The 19,607-nt window shown below is 39.3% G+C and overlaps 1 protein-coding gene across 1 annotated transcript in view; it reads left to right on the top strand.

Annotated features, from left to right (window-relative positions):
• The window catches only part of CNTNAP5 (contactin associated protein family member 5), a 412,329-nt gene that overhangs the window by 202,368 nt on the left and 190,354 nt on the right, over window positions 1-19,607 (top strand). The window contains exons 3-4 of the mRNA XM_077181609.1: window positions 7,048-7,158; window positions 13,404-13,597. Coding sequence (XP_077037724.1) covers window positions 7,048-7,158; window positions 13,404-13,597 — 305 coding nt within the window. The remainder of the gene's footprint in view (window positions 1-7,047; window positions 7,159-13,403; window positions 13,598-19,607) is intronic.

Here is a 19,607-nt window from a genome sequence, read left to right as displayed (position 1 = left end):
CTTTTGTTGCGGTCCTTTTTTGTTTTCCATATAGAGCAGTTTCAATAATTTTTGAGTGTCAAAACTGATTTCTGTGGTGGATTTGCTGTTCATTGGCAACAGCTTATTCCTGACAATGAGCCTCTGATGTAATGAAACGCATGTGGTATAAGATAAAGTGATGGTACCTTCATTTTTTAGCTGCAGACATGACTCACCTAAATGTCATGGACTATGACAGAGCTGAAATTGGAGAACACTTCTTCCTTTAACTTCAGATCATTCTTCTTTAACTATATTTTGTTAGTAATTGGCTTAGTCTGATGTTCTTTCACCCTCTCAAAACAAGAATTGCTTCTGCATATTAGTTTACTGGAACTGCATTGATGGCTATTTGAAATTCATAGTTTGAGCCCTGTCACTCTGTTACTCAAATGCAATTCTACTTCATTATTGTGAGTGGGAGTTACATGGAGGACATGGTTGTTTCAGTAAAAAAATAAGACCCAGTATTGAATCAGTTATATGAGAGCCCCTTAGTCATTCAAAATTAGACTTGACCACTTTTTGTGAGACAAGGTTATACGTGCACACTGTATCATAAAAGATACTCTATAAATGCACTGATTGAGTAATACTTTTATGTCTTTACAGGCATATGAAGGAACACTTATGTAATTTACAGTTGCTTAGGAAAAGCTCATGATTAGCTTAACTATTGGCATTTATTTGCAGTATAGCATGAAAAGAAAAAGGAACATTGTGTTGTTAAGTACTTTCTCTAGTGTCTTATATCTTGAAAAATATGCCATGCATTTCAGCTAACAGATGGAGTTCACAGCTGTGCATGTACGTGTAGCCAGTCTCTAGGAAAAAAAAAAAGGAAAAAAGAAGGAATTTCTTTTGACAGAAAAACAGGTTGTTTGGGGTTTATTTTATTTTTCTCATGTTTTCAAGCATCATTTACTTAGGTCTTTAAATTGGTAGTAGAACCTAGTTGTACGTGTTAGTTCCTGTGAGAGGCTTTTTGTAGGGACTGTTGATATAGAAATAATCTCCCAATCTTTTCCAAATCTGTAGCCATACTCCATTTTACTGCACTTTTGTGTATGTAATTTTTTTTACCCCTCACAGAATCTCGTCCTTCTCCCATGCACATATATCTCATTGGACTATACCAGTGAAGGTTAATTTCCACAGTAAGTCCAAGCATGTATTTTTTGCCTTTTCAAAGGAGAATTGTACCTACAGAAGGCAGGAGAAAACAGATGAAGTGAAAGGCATCAGTGGTCACTCCTGAGGACTGTTAAGAGGCATGGTACAAAACGCATGGTTTATATCTTTAAAACAAAGTATGCCATTAAGTGGGTAATGCTAAGAGGAATTTTATCTAGCCTATAAATACCAGTGAATCTTTTCAACTTCAAATCCCAGTACGGAGACAATTTACAATTGCAATCAAAATGATGCACACAATTTAACTTCAGTACCATCTGTAAATCTGCTGGTATTTTAATAATGAATAAAATTATATCTTGGCAACAAAAGTCTCACTGAAATAATATACCTTTAATTCCAAGTGAGACCTCTTAAGACTAAGCTACAAGGCCTCTGGTTTACCCTGAAATCTCCTTCATATTTATTAAAAAAATTGACATATCTATATTTAAATAGATATCAGTATGCTAAAGGCCTGTGATTCTGTGAAGCTTTTGTTAAACTCCTTTGAAATTTGGGGATTGTGGTTCAAGCAGGGGTTGGCACAGCTGCCCACAAGCACTCCTGCCCTCACTGCACCTCTTGCATCTGCTTCAGCAGAGATGTAGGAGCAAGGTCTGTTGCAGGAGCTGTTTGGTGATGTGCCCCAGGTTCTTGAAGTAGAGCACCTACAGGAGGCACCTTCCCTTAAAATGCTTTTATTACCATGTGGTAGAGCAGGAGGCATGACAGTTACCCTCTTCTGAATTTGTCTTTTTGCCTCCATCATGGCACTTAACCACACCATTCTCTGGGTTGTAATTCTCTCCTTTTTCATCTTCAATTTCTGTATTTTGCAGAGAGGAGGCAATTTTGGCTCTGTTAATAGTTTGCATGCTCTGTCCTGTCCCCCACCCTTCCCTCAGTTTCATTATTGGGTGACACCAGTCCCATGTTCCTACTCTGAGTGCTGCTTTCATGGTATTTATAATTATTTTGGGATGCTTGTGGTTGCTAATAGAGTAGCTGCAGCATAGATCTGACTCTTACTGTGGCTTGTCAGATACTTTGCATTGATAGTGATATGAGATTGCTGGTGTAAGTACCAGTGTAAGTAATTACTTATTATAATGATAGGAGATTTTGACAAACAATGTATTAGCACACTAAAAAAAAAAACCCTGCAAGCTTTGCAGTAAAGGATTTTCTGCATGTTTGTCCTGGTGAAGGTACAGCAGTAATAAAAGCAGTTAGAGGCTGATGTTTGGAAAATCTGTGGAGCCCAGTGACTGGAGATGTTTGACTGATGGTGTCCTTTTTATCAAAGCTTTTGTTCAGGAAATGTTAGTGACCTTTCTGGATGGCCTTCACAAGTGGAAATCAATGTGTTTTGCCCCACTTGCTCTTCAGGTGAACCAAGGAAACTGGAGCAGGACAGGTTTGTTAACACTTCTCAGTTTGGGCCTGCAATGACCCTGCCTGTTCAGGGATTGATCCTTTTCAGAGGACCTGCTCTAAGAAGCAGTAGTGTGACCATGATGGGTTCCTGGGGTTTATGATTTTCTAAATGTCTTCAGTGCCCACTAATCAGAAGTTTTCTAAATTTGTACCACCTGCTGCTGCTGCTGCTGAAGGCTGTCTCAGCCTTGAAGAAGGTTATAAACTGGATCATGCCAAGCCTACCAACACCAGCGTGAAATGTGTCCTGGAAGAACTAGGAAAGTTAGTCTGAGTCTGATTTCTGTGCAAAGTCTGTTTTGATAATATGTTAACTGTATTTGAGAAACCTGCCGTTCTTCAGGAGCAGTTGAAATACTGCCTCTCTAGGCCTTGGATACATATTTTTTTCAGTTATTTTTTTCATATATGTCACAGATGTTGAAGGCCTTCACAACATACAAAGTTTAATCAGGTATTTGGACAAAAGGCCTTCTCTGAAATTCCAATTTATGTACTATTACCTAAAGTTGGTATTATCTGTCATGTTTCAAAGAAGCCTAAGATTTAGTATCTAAATGTCACTTGAATGATTTTGAACTGATAACATTTATATTTGTGGGATTGTTCAAAGCATTCTGTAAAAAAAATAAAATACATGGGCAAAGAGGGAGAAGATATTTCCTTGTTTTTATTTGGAGGGTAATTAAAGCTACAAGAAAAGAATCAAAACCAATCAATAAAACAACTTCATAGTATGAAAATAAAAAAAAAGATAATAGATTAATTTCTCCTTTTTTTTGTTAATTTTATAATTTTTTCTAAAAATCTTTAGTGAATAAAACCCAGAAAATTCAGGTTGATATATGTAACTCTTTTTCTTAATTCCAGAAGCAAGATTGCTTATGAAAGTTCTAGTAACACTCATAACACTGGAAATGCTGCCAGTAACTATTTGTTTTTCAGAAGTTGGCATGTTCAAGGTCAGCACCCTTTCCTCAAATGCAAATCAACATCTGTATTGTTATGTGGTTTGCATAAAACAGTTGGCTTATAGGTACAATTAGACCCTCTTTTTCATGATTTCTTGGCTAATTATCTTGTCAAGGAAAACATAGGAGAAAACATAGGAGAAAACAACTGAACAACTGGCTAGTAAATGCACTTTTGTGAGTGTCCGGATGTTTTAAATGGTTCTTCAGTGTAGAATTATTCATTGTTAAAACCAATGTTTTTTATATGTGTATAATGCAGTTAACTCCAAGAAGCAAAGTTTCTGTTCTGACAGGCAAACTTCCAAAGCAAATGGATTAATAGATCAGGAACTATAGGTAAGGAGCTGTAAATGTGGGAGCACCTGAAATAATGTTTTTTTTCCTGCCACATCAAGGTGGGGTTATGAAGCCTCTTGAAATGTGTGTGTTGGGATTGTATGGTGGGAATCAGGATACGCTGGTTTTGCTTTTGGTTTTACCATGGGTCTTCTCTGATCTTGCATAAGCACAACATTTTTCATCTCTCTCTTGTCTGCATCCGTCACAAAAAGAAACATGATAATAACCTTCTTTCTTGGAGAGGTTTTTAATCTTGAGAGGTGTGTCTTTGGTGGTTGGTTTGTTGGCTTTTCAGTATTGCCTTCTCATGGAACCAGGGCCAATGGAATGCCCTTGCTGTACATGCACATCCCACCTTTTTGAACTCTGTACCCTATTTCAGCTAAGTTTTACAAAGAAATATCAGTCTCAAATGTGTACACGTTGGGTCTCTGACAAGAGATGTATCAGAGCTGTTCTGCAAATGGTCTGGATTGTTGTGCATGTGCAAGTTGACTGGTGCACCCCTCAAAGCACTTTGCTGTACTCTGGAATTTCATTTAGCGAGTAGAAACTGTGCCATATTCTGCATTGAAGGTGTGTGCATGTAGAGCTCTTGGTTCAGTGCAGAGTTAGTTTTGACTGAGTGAAGGGCAGAAGAGTGACCTTGCATCTTTTCAGAGTATCCATTCAAAAATAATCTTCACTTGGAGGAAATTCCTGCATGTACTCTGAGTCAATCATTACTCTATAATCGTGTATGCTATAATCAATCGTGACTCTCTTATCTGTTGAAAGTTGGGCTGTATTAGTCCTGGTGCTCTCAGAACTATCATCAATTTTTTAATGCTATCCTAAATCCTGAAGCCTTAAACTTACATGTTTTTTATAGTTAGATATTAATTCAGGGAAGGTTTCCTAGCTGTATTTTAGCTGTTTGTTCTTTCTTTTTTTTTTTTTTTTCCATTTATTTTTTAGAACAAAGCAAAATAAGGATCCCGGAATTTAGTGTGGAAATGATGTTGCAGTTCTGTAGCAGTAGATATACAGATGAACATGCATTGGGACAGAAACAGAGGATTTGGAAATTTAGATGAAGCATCTCCTAGTTATAGGAGCTAATTGTCACCTCTCAGCCTGGAGCTTCTAGAGGTCCCAGGGAAAACCTTAAAGGTGTTGCTCTGCAATGGTTTCCTCTTGCTGTGATGCTGAGATACTTGGTGTCCCATAGGTATCCAGTCCTACCTTTGGGGAGCAGTGGTGGACAAATGGGATCACAGGCTGATTGATGTGCTGGGTTCTCTTGTGGCCCAGGAGCAACCGCAGGGAGCTGAAGAGAGCCAGCAATCTACACAGTGTTTAAAGTGAAATCTCTGCATTTGGTTATTTCCAGCCTCATGTTTTAAGTGTTGCTGAATAGTCCTGTAGATCTGTCCACCAGGATTTTAGACTTTCTTTTGAGGGGTTCCCAACCCCTCTGCTGGTTTTATAGAATGAAGAAGTTTGGGTGAATTCAGTGTCCTCATGAACTCACCATTTCCAATCTTTATTTAAATCTCTGTTCAGGTCATGAGTGACAGTGAATTTAAGACCCTCAATTTACAGGTGTTTTGTTTGGGTTTTTTTAAGTCTGAATAGAACAGTTATGGCCTGATCTCATGGTGTACCAGGAGACCTCAAGCCCTCCACTCTTTGAGATTCGAAGGCTGTAAGTCATAGGGAATCTGCTCAGGACCCCGATACTTGTTTTGTTAGCTAATTATCCTCGCGGTTACAACATCAGTGCAGACTTGTCCCTAATTTATCTATCTTGCAGATCTTGCTAGGCCTTTTTGCTCTTGGGAATCAAAGAGATAGAAGGGGTTTTGGATAGAAGTTTGGTTTTTGAGATCCATCATTCAATGCCCTGATATAAATTATATTGATTGCATTGATTTTCCTTCATATAGAGCTGGATTTTGATTGCAAAAGTATCTGGGTTGTTCTAGAGAGTCATTGTAGAAAGGGATGAGAAATATTTTAATGTAATCTGTCTCAATATGAAAAAAGTATTACTCAGGTTTAGAATAATCTAAATTCATTTTCATAACTATCAAGCAAGTTTTGCTTTTATTGTCTTTTGTAGCCTTTCCTTCTCCCCCTCCTCCCAATCCTTGTAAACTGCATATTTACTCTCTGAGTGCAAGAACACTGTGGTGGCCCGAGATCCTGGTGACCTGCAGGCCTTTTCCAGTAATTAGGTCCATGTTTGCTCCATGGGAGATTCAATTAAAAATGAGAGGGGGTTTTTTATTACTATTATTCCCTACTGAAACCCCACATTATGTTTTTGAGTGTTTATGTGACAGCACTGTAATGAGAAAATTTACTTTATTTAATTCTGTCCCTGTTCAAACATTATGGGCTCAAAAATTCCATTTGAGTATTAGCATAGCCCATCTGTCCTGAGAAGCAGTTGTGAAAGAAAGAGGGGAGAAACGTAGAGGCTGCTCACATGGGTGAACAAAACTAATTTGGCCCCGCATGTTTGTGTGAGCTTAGGGAAGAAATGATGGAGGTGTTCAGGTTTTGAGATTTTAGTGCACCCTGAGACACCTGTGAAGCATGGGACACATTTTTACATGTTGAAAAAGCCCCCATGGCATGTTCCTGTGTGTCACTTCCACACAGAAATATGAAGTTGTAATTCCTACATTACATACCTGTTCTGTGGAAAAACTCTACTGAACACACAGCAGAGTGTGTTCTCTAGGGGTGTTCTCTATGGGCTGCCAGGGCATTACTGCACTCTTCCAGTGCCTTTTGCAACAAGAGTCAATGCCCTCTTTTAACTGCAGTGTAGACAATCAAATCTCATTCACTGAAAGCACAACATTTTCCAGTTTTTCAAGCCTTCGATGTCTTAACAGCAGCTCCCATGTGGTTGTTGTCCCACCAGACTGGGACATTCTGGAGGGTTAATTTCAGTTCTCACATGTGAATTCAAGCACAAGTGTGCTGCTGTGTGTCCACTCTCTGTTTACTAAGTAGAAAAAACACCACCTGGAGATAGCACAAGTGGGCATATGTGTTGCTCATATGATGACCTCTGTATGTTTTGTTTTTTTGATTTTCTTTTCAGATAATTGTGATGATGCATTGGTATCTCCCTTACCTTCAGCTGCCCTTACCAGTTCCTCTGAGCTCTTCAGTACTCACAGTCCCAGCTTTGCAAAACTCAACAGACGAGATGGTAAGGTTGAAATATGAAATGCCTAAACTATTTGTTTTAATCACTTTTACAAAGAATATCTTTCTATGCTGTTTGTATGCAGTGCATTCAGAGCCAAGCTGAATGGAGCTGTTTATTTATGCTCCTGAGAGTGTGCTATGTAGGAGCTATTTCCTCCTTTATTATAGAAAGCTTCTATTAATTGTAAAGAACTCCACTTCTCTTGTAGAGATATCAAGGAAGTTCAGACAGTCTTTTTGCTTTGGGTGAGTTCCCATATTTTAAGAGTTTAAAGGTTGCTAGGTTTGAGACCCTATTCTAAAATGTGTTGAAGACAATAGCAACGAGGTATAAAATTCAAGTGGAATTTAATGATTACACAACCCTGCAGAAATAGTGAATGTGAAAAACAACTTTTCTGACATTTGCCGTCAAGAATGTTTGAGGTCCAGGTAATGAGTTCACACACCAGGTGGAACTGGGAATATGAAGCATAGTACCAGAAAGGAGAAGCTGGCAGTATTTAGGGCATCATTTGACATCCTGTTGTAAATTCAGGTTGTCAGCTCTCATCTTCCAAGGTAGAGCTTCTAAAAGTGGAAAGCCCTGTATTATCATATTACATATGAATTTCATTTTAGGAAACACTAGAAAGAATACTACTACAAAAAAGGTTTTAATTGAAAATAAATCAGAATTTTCATTCTTAAACATCCCTGAAGTGTGTTTTAATTAAACACCATTTGATAAATCTATAGAAAGACAGTAAAGGGCTCTCTCTTATATGTTTTGCACCAATGATAAGGAGTTGCTTGGCCATTAAAGAAGTGTCAGGAGCATGGGACTGCTGTTATCAGAATGTTGCCAGGCCCAGCAGTCAGATGATAAGCAGTACAGCAAGCAGCAAAAGCAAAAAGTAGCTGCTAATGAGCAGTAGACTCTAACAAGCAGTAAGGGAAGCAAGCCTCATGGCAAACACAGAAGCTGCTGATTAATAGCTAACCAGCAGTAACAGCTGTAAATGCAATCTAGTACATTCCAATCAAATCTGCAATTATCTTGAACCCTTTGAGGCCCATGTTGGGCACATGTCCTGGACAAACCCCAGCAACTCAGCCCTGCCCGGCCACTCGCTGCCCCTGGTGGGATGGGGCAGAGAATCACAAGAGTAAAAGCGAAGCCATCACTCTGAACATCCCTTTTCCTCCTCCTGCATCCCCCAGCTGTAAGTGATGCATGATGTCCTATGGAATGGGATCTCCCTGTGGTCAGTTGGGGTCAGCTGTCCTTGTTGTGTTCAATCCCAAATTTTGCTTACCCCACCCTCCTCACTAGTGATGGTCTGTGAGGAGCAAAAAAGACCTTGGCCTGTGCGTAAGCGATTCTCTGCAAAAACAGAAACATCTCTGAATTATCAACACTGTTTCCAGCACAATTAGCCCTGTACAGATACTGTGAAGAGAACTGAGTCTACTCTTACCAGAGCAGTGCCTAAGCTTGGGTTGGAGGATCAAGCAGTGGTAGATGGTGGCTGTAGAAACTTTCTTGGACTGATACTTGAATGCAAATAGGAGATATCTTTACAGGAAATAATATTTCTTAACAAGGACTGGTCTGTGGCTTTCTGATAGTGTTGAATGTTTTGATGAGTTGGCTTAGCTTTGCTTGTAATTGATAAGACAGTACTGCAAGGAACAGAGCCTCTGGGTAGAAAGCCAGATGAATATATTTATAAATATAAATGTGAATGCAACAAGTGAAGATGAATTTATAAAGCACAACCCAGTCCTTTATTGACAGAAAGTTCTAATTCATCAAGCTTATTCAGTAATAGATAACAATAAGTAAAAGGCTGTTTAAAAAAAAAAAAGGCCTGCAGTAGTGGAATATGCCATTTAGAAAAACAAACACACAAAGTACCCATGAATAAAGCTTTGTGTGAACAGCTGAAAATACTTAATTAAGATGCTGATAAATCTGTACTGGTAATGCTAAAGAGCTAGTATAATTCTGATAAATAAGATTCTGAGGTATGAAATATATTATTTTCCCACAAGAGGGATTTATCAGCTTCTTTGTATACAGTAAATAAATAATGAAAAATAATAAGAAAATTGCTACAGTATGACTGTATCACCTACGATTTTTCAGTTCCTATTAGCTCTCAGCCTGAGTAGTCAGTATATGCAATTATGTATGAGAAAATAAAGCATATATAGTATAGAAAAGAATTTATTTTATGGCCAGAAAGTGTTTGATCTGGGCATTAAAGTAAAATTCTGCAGCAGGGAAGCACTTAGTTGCAGTGGGAAGTCCAGGAGTTTTTAGTAATATATACTGTATATAAAGCCATTTGAGCTGTTTTTAAGGCAGGTAGGGTGGAAATAATAATTCCCTTTGCTTTGTAATAATGAACTACAAATAAGTATGGGCATCCTGAGCAGCTGTGGGGAACATCAAAAAGCATTGACTGTGTAACACTGGGCTTAAATGCAATTTTTGAAACAACTATGGCAAAATGTACAAACAGTCTGAAAAAGAAACAAAAGTATTTGATCATATTTCTTGGAGTCATATGGGTCTCCAACTGAGAAACCATCAGATCCTTGGTCTCCACATATTTCTAACATTATGATTTGTTGCCATGGAGAATATGAATAATATGTCAGATTCCTGTGGTATTGTTTCTCTGCTGGGGTATTTTCCCCATACCATACCATGTTGAATGCCTCCTTTGAAATGATCCCCAGAAGATGTGAAATGTGTGAGCTGTGAGGAATGATGGTGTAGCACAATATGCAGAATCCTGTTAATGCCAGTGGGAACTGGTGTGCAGAAAGGGGAAATATTGAGGTTCCTGTCTCTCGTTTTCAATGTAACATCTTAACACACCTAAAACATGTGTGCAGACCTGATGGGCATAATCAAAGCCAAATTTTTGTCTGGTTTGTGTTTATGCCACAATTAAAAAAATTGATATAGTCCTCTTCAATATGTTTGTGCCCAATTGCAGGAAAAAGACGTTGGGTTATGCTTGAATCTGTTCAGAGGACTTGATGTCCTGTAAGTTGTGTCTTCAGTAGCCTGTGTTGTTGTCCATTAGAGCCTTCTTGTCCTTTGTCTTGGACCTGTGCTGGCAAACAGTCCACAGGGCAAGCATCAAGGTGGGTAGAGGAGCAAAGGGCTCTAAATAGTTGCTCTGCTTTCGTTGTGCTTTTTTGGTACTTACTAAAAAAAGTACAGGATGGGTTGTTGACACACGATTGGGAACGATGTGCATAAAAGAAGTGTGCAGACACAGACTGTGCTGGACAAAGTGCCAGTATCCCTTGTGCCACCTGCTCTGTATGACAGAGTAAATGTGGAGGAAAAAGAACATTTATTGATTTTTGGCACTCACAGCAGTATTTGGTGAGGATTTGGGATAACCACAGAAGCAAGCAGAAGCTACATGATGCCTTATTAGCAGAATTGAGAGAGGCCCAGTGGGAAAAGCTTCAGTTCAGCCCTCAGTCATGCAGCCAATGCAGCTTTGCTGTTGCTGGGATTTTAGCTGCCATTCTTACCAGCAGCAGTATTACTGTCCACCTGTGGAAATGGTAATGGTGGAGGGTTTGGGAGAGGGGAAACACAGTGGGCTTGCTTCTCCACAGGAAAAAAAAATATATGAAGCAGCTTCTGTTCTGTGAAGGCATGGCCTGTAACTGATCTTTCTTGGAGGACCAGCTTTGGAGAGGTGATGCTACGAGCAGGTGGCAGTGCTGTGTCTGCAGTGCTTGCATCTAAAGAGTGACATTCCCAGCAGATAAATGTGCTTGTCATGTAAAGAGAGATGCAGTTCAGAGATACCATGCAATCTATGATTTTAGGGCTCAAGCTCAGCACAGATCTCCCAAATTTCTGTTCAGTCTGTATCATTTATTTGACTTCGAAATTAGAAGCCTGTGGTGTTGTGCTCAAGCTGGAAAATAGCAGTGCACAGTAAAGCCAAACACTTTTGTTGAAAGCATATCACATTCCTGCCACTTCTAGCAGCAGAAGGGAGAAAGCATAAAGTAGATATTTAGTTATGATGTTTGACATACTGCTGGGAAGCATCTGTGCTAACAGGCTTGGCTTAAGAATTTTTGTATAAACTAGAACATAGAAAGCAAAGTTTTTGTGTTTTTAATGGAAAACTCACCAAATATTTTTGTTATATGTTATTTTCTTTCATCTAGTTGTCATTCTCTATGTTGAATGAAGGAAAGATGAAAATGCCAACTTTCTTTTAATATCTGCTGAAAACATCTAGAGTAGGCTCTTTTGAGTCATGAATGGAACAACTTTGCCAGAACTTCTGAAGCAGATTTTTATATCAGTTCCTGGAATAAAACTGGGAAAAAAAAAAAAAAAAAGGCAGCAACTACTGTGTTCAGTCTATTTTAGATACTGGATATTACAATCCAAAGGAAGCTTGCCCTTGGTTCCTGTGTGCAATAGTCACAATTGTGTGTAGGAGAAATCTGTAGTTTTTTGTCTTTGAATACAGCTCTGTAGTTTGTACCTTAAAGGTAGACAACAAACTTTCTATATGGCACATAAAAAATCAAAATAAAAATTGGTGGTGTGGGAATTAAGCTTGTTAGGACTTTTAAGAGGAAGTATTATATAAGCTATATATAGGTATGGAGTTAGCTATAAAGTAGTTGAAGAAGAAATCAGTGATGAAATTCCTAGTATTCTCATTAAGTGTTTCGTGGTGTACTCATAGGACACAGTATTCTATTTAAGGCAGGTAAAATAATCAGTGATGATGAAGACTTCTGTTGTGATTGAAGAGGGTAAATCATGGCACTAAGAAGCAGTATATGTTGGTTTGGTTGCAAACTTTTCCCTGGAGAGTTCTTGTAGAAGAATGGAGGCTGAGTCATCCAGGGGAGCAGGAACAATACCGGTGAGGAATAGATATGGTTCTGTTTCAGGAGTTCAGATAAATCCTATATTAATAAATTGTCAATAATGACAGTTCTAACACCTACTCTTAGACAAAGGGATTTCAGTTGTGGGTTGGAAAGTACAATACCATCCAGAAAAAAAAAATGTTTGTAGAAGTGCAGAGTTATTGAAATTGAGTTCATTGACAGAAACCACATTTATTAATCTTTCAACTCTATTCACTTCAATAAACTTTTCATGCAGCAACTTTGAGGCAGGTATGTTCAGTTTTATTCCCAATGTGATTGTATTCACTGTAGTCATACTGGAGTGCTTTTCCATACTTCATTAATAATGACAAAACAAAAGAGTGTTGGGTGGCAGAAGCAGTGGCAGCCTCAAAATTTGCTGTCTTGGCTACTTGGTTGATGGCTTGTCTTCTTCATAGCTGCATTGGTTGCTTATTGGTGAGGCTGAATGAAACACCCAGTGTGTGCAGAGAATAAATGTGTGCAAGGAGAAACAAGTTAAAGGAAAATAAACATAGCCTGTAATTTTAGGGTGTAAAAGAAAGCAGGAGACCATAAAATAATATATTCCAGTCTGGAATGGTTTTCTTTTTAATCATAATATTCCATTTATTGTAGTGAGCAAAGTGGTAAAATGCAAGCAGTGGTTGCAGTTCTGTTTCATTGGCTTGGTGTTACCACAAGCCTGTTTAACCAATGAAGGAATTCAAGGGATGGTGCAAATCTTTACTTTTAAAGGACAAGTGTGAATTAGAAGCTCATGTCAGAGACAGACTGCTTTCCAGTGTGAAGGCAGTCCTTTTAGTTGTTCAATCAAATAGTTTCTAGCTTTACAACAAATTATCTGAAATGCATTTATAAGCTGTAATTAAACAATTTTTTCAAATACTTAATAGGGCTCAAATAAAAATAACTAACACTTTGCATTTCTTTCAGAACTCAGCAAAAAGGAAAATATCAAAGCAAACTGCAAGTTACAAATTCACATTCCAGAACTGCAAGGAGGGAATAGATACGATATTTCAGGGGTTTTTTTTTGTGTGTGCCAACCTCACTGATGTTTGTACAGCTGAAAAATAATAAATTTCTTCTAAATGTCTTAGAAATTCAAAGTTCCTTATGAGCTTTAGGTTAATGGAGATAACCTGATGGAAGCATGTCTCGTGTAATGTATTTCCTAATACTAAAGTATGAAAAAACAGCCGCATGCTCAAGTAGACTCCTCTGTGACGACCTGAAATAATTTAACGGTTCTTTATCAAGCATAATTTTTTTTCGTGCTGTTATTGTCATCTAAATTCTCCTCATCCAATCTTTCAGGAGCTGGTGGCTGGTCCCCGCTGCAGTCCAATGAGCAGCAGTGGCTGCAGGTGGATCTGGGAGACAGAGTGGAGATCGTGGCGGTGGCCACGCAGGGCAGGTACGGCAGCTCGGACTGGGTGACCGCCTACGCGCTCATGTTCAGCGACACCGGCCGCAACTGGAAGCAGTACAGACAGGACGACGCCGTCTGGGTAGGTCTGAACTGGCAGTGCCTTTGGGCCCAGAGCTTTCTGGTTCAGGCTCATTTGGGTGTTTGGAGAAGCAGCTCTGGTTTCACATCCGAGGAGTGCTGCAGTGGTGAGAGCAGACCTGAGCGACTCCACGGGGTGTTTGATCTAAATGGGTCATGTCACCGACTGTCTGTGTAATACAAGTTTAGGCCCTCAGGAGTACATTGCTTTTCAGACTATGAGGATGATCAGGACACTTAAAATGACCTGTGTGCTTTTGTGCCTGGTTGGCTCTGATTCAGGCACACCAAGGTAAATGGGGCTAATCACCTCCGTGCTTTCTCCAGGAAAGATGAAAATTAATTCAATGCCTTATACGTGTTTGGCCAGAACAAGAGAGATCATGCTGAGGAAGATGGGTGGTAAATTGCTCCTCAGCTGGAGAAGGCTGGAGATGCAGCATGGGTTGTGGGATGATTTAGGAGACACACTAAAAGTGATCAAGGCTTTTTCTAATACTTTAATGCAGACTTGACCATTGCTGTGTCACAGGTTCAGTGTGTGGCTGTGCCAGGTGCTGTTGGAGGGCTTGGGGGGCAGCAGTGGCACCACAGGTGTGGATGGAAAAGTTTACAAGCTTTTTTTGTTTTTGTACAGAAAATGTCAGTTGCTAGTGAATGGGGAAAAATGGTGGGATTCTCCCCATGCTATGTGGTGTAATTCTGTGCATCAATAGTCCTGGTAGCATGAAAATATGTGGTGTTAAAAGAAACAGATTCTTCATGAAAATAAAGGGGAGTGTGTTACGGGTAACCATGTACACTTATGTTTTGTCTTTGGTTAATAATATGCTTAAAGGCTGTGTCACAAAAGCAGATTTTGCTTCCAGAACATAATGACTGTGAGTGGTGGGAGCTGGGGTACAGCAGGAAGAGGGGAGAAAGGCTGCTTAATTTTTCCCCAAGTGTGTGGTGGCAGTGGAGATGCATATACAGGGAGGTGAACTTCTGTGCATCTTAAATCTGTTGTATCATCACTTTGCTTTATCATGGCTTGATTCAGGGAAAGCTAATGAAATCCTTCTTCCCTTAGAAAAGCAACTTTGGTCCTAAGATGGTCATAAAAGTTGTCAAGTGCTTCACCTGTCACTTAAAATGTTATGTTAGGCTGTCTTTGCTCTGATACTTACATATATGTGTAAAAATATATAAAAAATGTATATGTATTATATATATGTGCGTGTATATATAGGTATATACTGTATGTATATATATTTTATATAGATATATTTAAAAGCTGTGGAATTTGGACTGAATATAGCGTTCATTTAATCTGTCTCTTGACTTCCACCCCTGGGAATCTGAAATACTAAGAAATTTTTACATACTTGGTGTCAGTTAAGTGTTTCTTTGCCTGAAAATATTATGTGGCTTGTTAAAATTTTGTATTAGGACAAATTAATTTTTTTACTACATGTCAAACTTTGCAGTCCTTTTCTTTCTGGAAACACCTTTTCTTTTCTAAATTTTTCTTCTTAAAGGGAAACTTGAAAAGACAACAAATAGAATTTACCACAACAGATCTTAACGCCCTAGGGATTCAATTTATGAGTTTCTTACCTGGCACCTAATATTGCACATGAGAATAAGAACAAGCCTAGCAGGCATTTAACAGTGAATTAGGATTTATGAGCAACTTGGGCTCTCTTGTTTTACTAGAGTGATCAGGCACGAAGTTGATTCAGGGCAGAAACTGACACAACTTCCAAAGCCTCCGCAGACCTGAATCCTTATTTTCTGGAGAGATAATTTTTGTACGTGTTTCTAACAGAAACCACCATAGACTACAGAGCATAAATTTCTATATAATTGAGGAAAAATGAAATAGACTTTGGGTGTGGAAAAGGAAACAAAGGATTTGGATAATTTTCCCATTACCTTAGGTTCTAGGAGTCACACTGACCAAGTGAGCCAGTAATGTAATTCCAGTCCAGAAGAACCATTTGCTCTGTGTTCCCAGAGGGCTTGAAGGGTTTGTTAGGATGCTTCACCAAACTTTCCTGGAGGAAATATCTGATAATGTAACTCCAAAGTGGGCTCATTTGACATTTCATTAGACACTTTAGTCCACCTGAACTGGCAAGTCTCATTAACACTTAGGAGCTTGTATGCCTACCCATGGAATTAATGAAGATCAAGAATTCCTTCTGTACAATTTTTATTCTAACTAAAGAAAAAGTTGAATTTTTTTTCCTGGCACTTTCGGATTTTCTTCACTGAATTAAATTAGGTCTAGAGAGCCATTCAGAGCACAAAGAGGAAAGCCAAAGAGGCTTTCAGAAGCATGTATAGAATTATAATTTAAAATTATGCAGTGTTCCTCTTTTATTGGCAGCTATCCTTTCCTTAGGGTTTTTTCTAACTAAGAAGAAACATAGAAGTGTGCTGTCCAGCTGAATGTTAAAGGTTTTTTCAGACCCTTGGATGAAATGAGGACAAGCACAACATGGTGCTTGTCCTGAGCATCTGGCTCTTGAATAGCTGTAAGGGAAGTTCTGCATTGCACACCCCTAGGAAAGAACCCTTGCCCTTGACTTAAGGTAGTGGACAATTTCACAGGGCTGGGAAAGCTGCCCCCAGGGTAGCCTCCACTGTCACAATCTGTGGCAGTGTACACTGTACCAATCTGTCACAAGCGTGGGAATTCCAGACTTGGGAATCTCTATCTGTGCTGGCTTTGGTTCAGTGGTGTTTTTTGCTCAACAGGAATAAAAACATCCCTCAGTTATCAAGACTGTTTCCAGCATAAACCCAAACCAGATCCCCATACCAATTACACTGGTATGAAGAAAATTAACAGCTAAACACAGCATTTTCCTTTTTTTTTTTTCGGGGTGGGTGGGATGGTCTGTCAAAGAGGGATTTAAGGCAGTAGTTTCCTCTGTCAGGAAGAGGAAACACAGGTGAGGTGGCAAGTTACCAATCCTTAACTTCTACTCAAGCCAAGTCAGATTTGATCTGCATTTTCTCCCAGCCTATGTGCATGATTCAGAGAGAAAGCCATGGTGTGTTCCCAGTTGGTGACACTGCAGGGCTCTCTTGGAGGAGCATGCACTGGCCCAGCCTTTCCCTGCTGCGTATCACGGGGCCATTGACCACAGGTGGTGGGAACAGCAGGAAGGCAGCAGGGCCTTCAATTATCCCTAAGTAAATCTGTCCAGATGAAACTTTTCTTAATGATCCCAAGAATGTCTAATGGTCCCTACTGCAAGTGCTCTGATGCTCTGAGGAGTTGTTGTGGGTATAAGTTTGGTCCACCCATATGGCAGAGATGTTCTGCAGTGCACTGGAGACCTGGGCACATAAATTCTTTATTGGGCTGCCAATAAGACAGATGTTTGCACACCAGCATATATGACATATCACCAGTAAAAGTCCCCCTCTCTTTATAGAGATTACAAGGCTTATTATCCTCCTCTCCCAGCTTGCATACAGCTCCCATCAACTTCCCTGTTAATGAGGACTGCATACACAGATCGCGGGGAGAATCAGAAAACCTTTTAAGTTTTCACTCAGCCTGTGTTTATGATGTTAGTAAATTCTGCAGCTGGAGTTGAAGACAAGACAGATTAGCCATTTAAAACTAATTTTCCAACCCCATTTGTATTTAAATAATCTTGTTACAAAAGGACTCTCTGGTTCAGAGCAAACTAGACTTATAATTATATTTTCAACATGGATAAATCAGCTATGTGTGGACACACTAGCTATTGATTGGGAGACATAAAACATAAATCTTATTGCTTGCAACAAGTAAATGATTTTTCAGTGTTTTTAAGTGTTGAATAATTCAGCATTCGCTTTACCTGCATACACATCGCAGCTTGAGTCAGTCCAAATTGTGTATTTTACTGGGAAAAAAAGTGTGGGTTGTGATATAATGCTATTTCATTTTAGATTGCAATTTTTATGCTATCTATATTGAAAAATACTTTACAAAGCTGAAAAACACAATTATGCAGGAAGGCACAAAGGAAGAGATGAAACAGGCATAGATGCATGCAACAAAAGGAGAAAAGAGATGTTCTTTATACAGAGTTTTGAAAGGAGAAGGAGAGCTTGTGGAATTGGAGATAAAGGCAGACTCCTCTGACAGTGGCAGAGAAGGCTTTTATATTAGAACAATGAATCTGTGCAGAAAGGCAATGAAGAGGGAAAATGGCAGAGATGGCACAGAGATAGTTCACCCTCCATGCAGTCCCATGCACATTGAGCAGGAGTGAGCTGGTTAGCAATGGCCAGCTGGTATCAACTCACTTGGCTGGTGAACGTTCTGATAAAGCTGCTGTCCACTGCGCATGGAAGGCAGAAGGTGGCTCTGGGTGGGACAGGGGCTGTGAGCCCCAACCCCAGAGCTGCATCAGAAGATCTGAAGTGCTCCTCTAGTGTTGGCCCATGACCCCTTGGTCATGCAGGGAATAAAGCAGAGCTCCCCTCCCACAGCAGTGCCCCGGTGGTGTCGTGCTTCTTGCAGGTGTGAGGATGCTGTGTGAGGCCTGGAGGGTTGGCAGGAGGCTGAGGATGCATTAGGAATGTGTAATTTCCAGGGGAGCAGGAAAAGTGTTTTAATAGAGGTGATAAAGATCCCTTGCATTCCCTTTCACTGGGAAACTTCTTACTTGCACGTGTGAGCTTTTGCTGAACCAGAGGCTTTTCTAATGAAGTCTAGAGGAGGGTCACCCTTAATTGGCTTATAAATCTACAGGGGTGCTGTAAACTTTCCCATTCCACCCTAGCTGGATAATGACTCTGGAACTGTTTTGGTGAGTTAATTATTGTGAACATAGTTAGAATATTAATCTTCTTGTCAGATTTATAATTGTGCTAATTTATTCTAAAGCATCTTTTAGCTCCTAGTCCTAACACCCTCCAAGCAAGGCCAGAGCAAATTTCCACATGTAGCAATGAGAAGTCCCACATTGTTTGCTTGGGTTAGAGAATGAGTTTTTGCATGTCTTGTTATAATGCTTCCTCCTATACTAGTATTAAGATATATTTAAACTCCTTTATGCACTGTAATTATTGCCAGTCAAATAAGTGTTAAGCGGTAAGTATCTATGGATTATTTCCTTTTCCACCTTTGCTCTAAGAAAAGAAAAAGAAGAAACAAAAAGCCAATTGCTACTTTCAAGTAGGAATGAAGAAAGCAATTCATTCTTGCTGCAGGGAAGCAAGGTTTTCCAGAAGTTTTCATTGCTATGTTATTACAGATTTTGAAGAGGCTACCATTATCCCTTTGTTGTAATTAGGACTGTTCAGATTTAAGACTGCTTGATTCTGAGATGGTGTTTGGATGTTACTAATTTGCTTCTAATTCTGGTTTTACACACTGAGCTGACGCAAATGTGGCCTCCTGAGTACATTCTCAGGAAATCTGTCTTTCTTGGTATTGCCAGGGCAGTTCTTCTGTTGGGAGGATAATTCAAACTGTCAGTATATCTGTTTTTGTCAAGTGCACTCTGTATGGATTTATGTCTGAATAAAATGGATATACTTAGATTTCAAATAACTCTTTACTGTTGAGATGCTGGAGTTAGCCTTAAGCTAACTGAATTTTGTATGAATTCCATGACCTTACAATGTGCTTTTATTGTTGGTTAACTGTAAAGGAATATTAAGGTGGAGTCTGGATAATTTCATGCTGATATTAACATGTTATCCATCAGCAGTGTCCTCAGGAATTCTCTGTGCATGGCGTTTGGCAGTAATTCACTCTGACCCAGAAAAAATTGCAAGAAACGTGGTTATTGACAGTTTGTGCTGTTGTTACTGACTTCCCAGTCTTATGCCTTTGCAAATTGCCTGAAATGCATCTTTTCTGTAACCATTTCACACAGGAAGGCTGAGAAATGTTCTCTAATTCTTCATTCCTAGATCCTGGATATTCTCAGTTGTCTTGTCTCTGCTAATTTTGTGCTAGCAGCCATAGGGTGTGACTCCATAAGGTTGGCCCTAATGGATTGGAATGGGAA

The sequence above is a fragment of the Agelaius phoeniceus genome, chromosome 7 (genome assembly GCF_051311805.1).
Source record: "Agelaius phoeniceus isolate bAgePho1 chromosome 7, bAgePho1.hap1, whole genome shotgun sequence".
Lineage (NCBI taxonomy): Eukaryota > Metazoa > Chordata > Aves > Passeriformes > Icteridae > Agelaius > Agelaius phoeniceus.
This window is presented reverse-complemented; position numbering and strand designations above follow the sequence as displayed.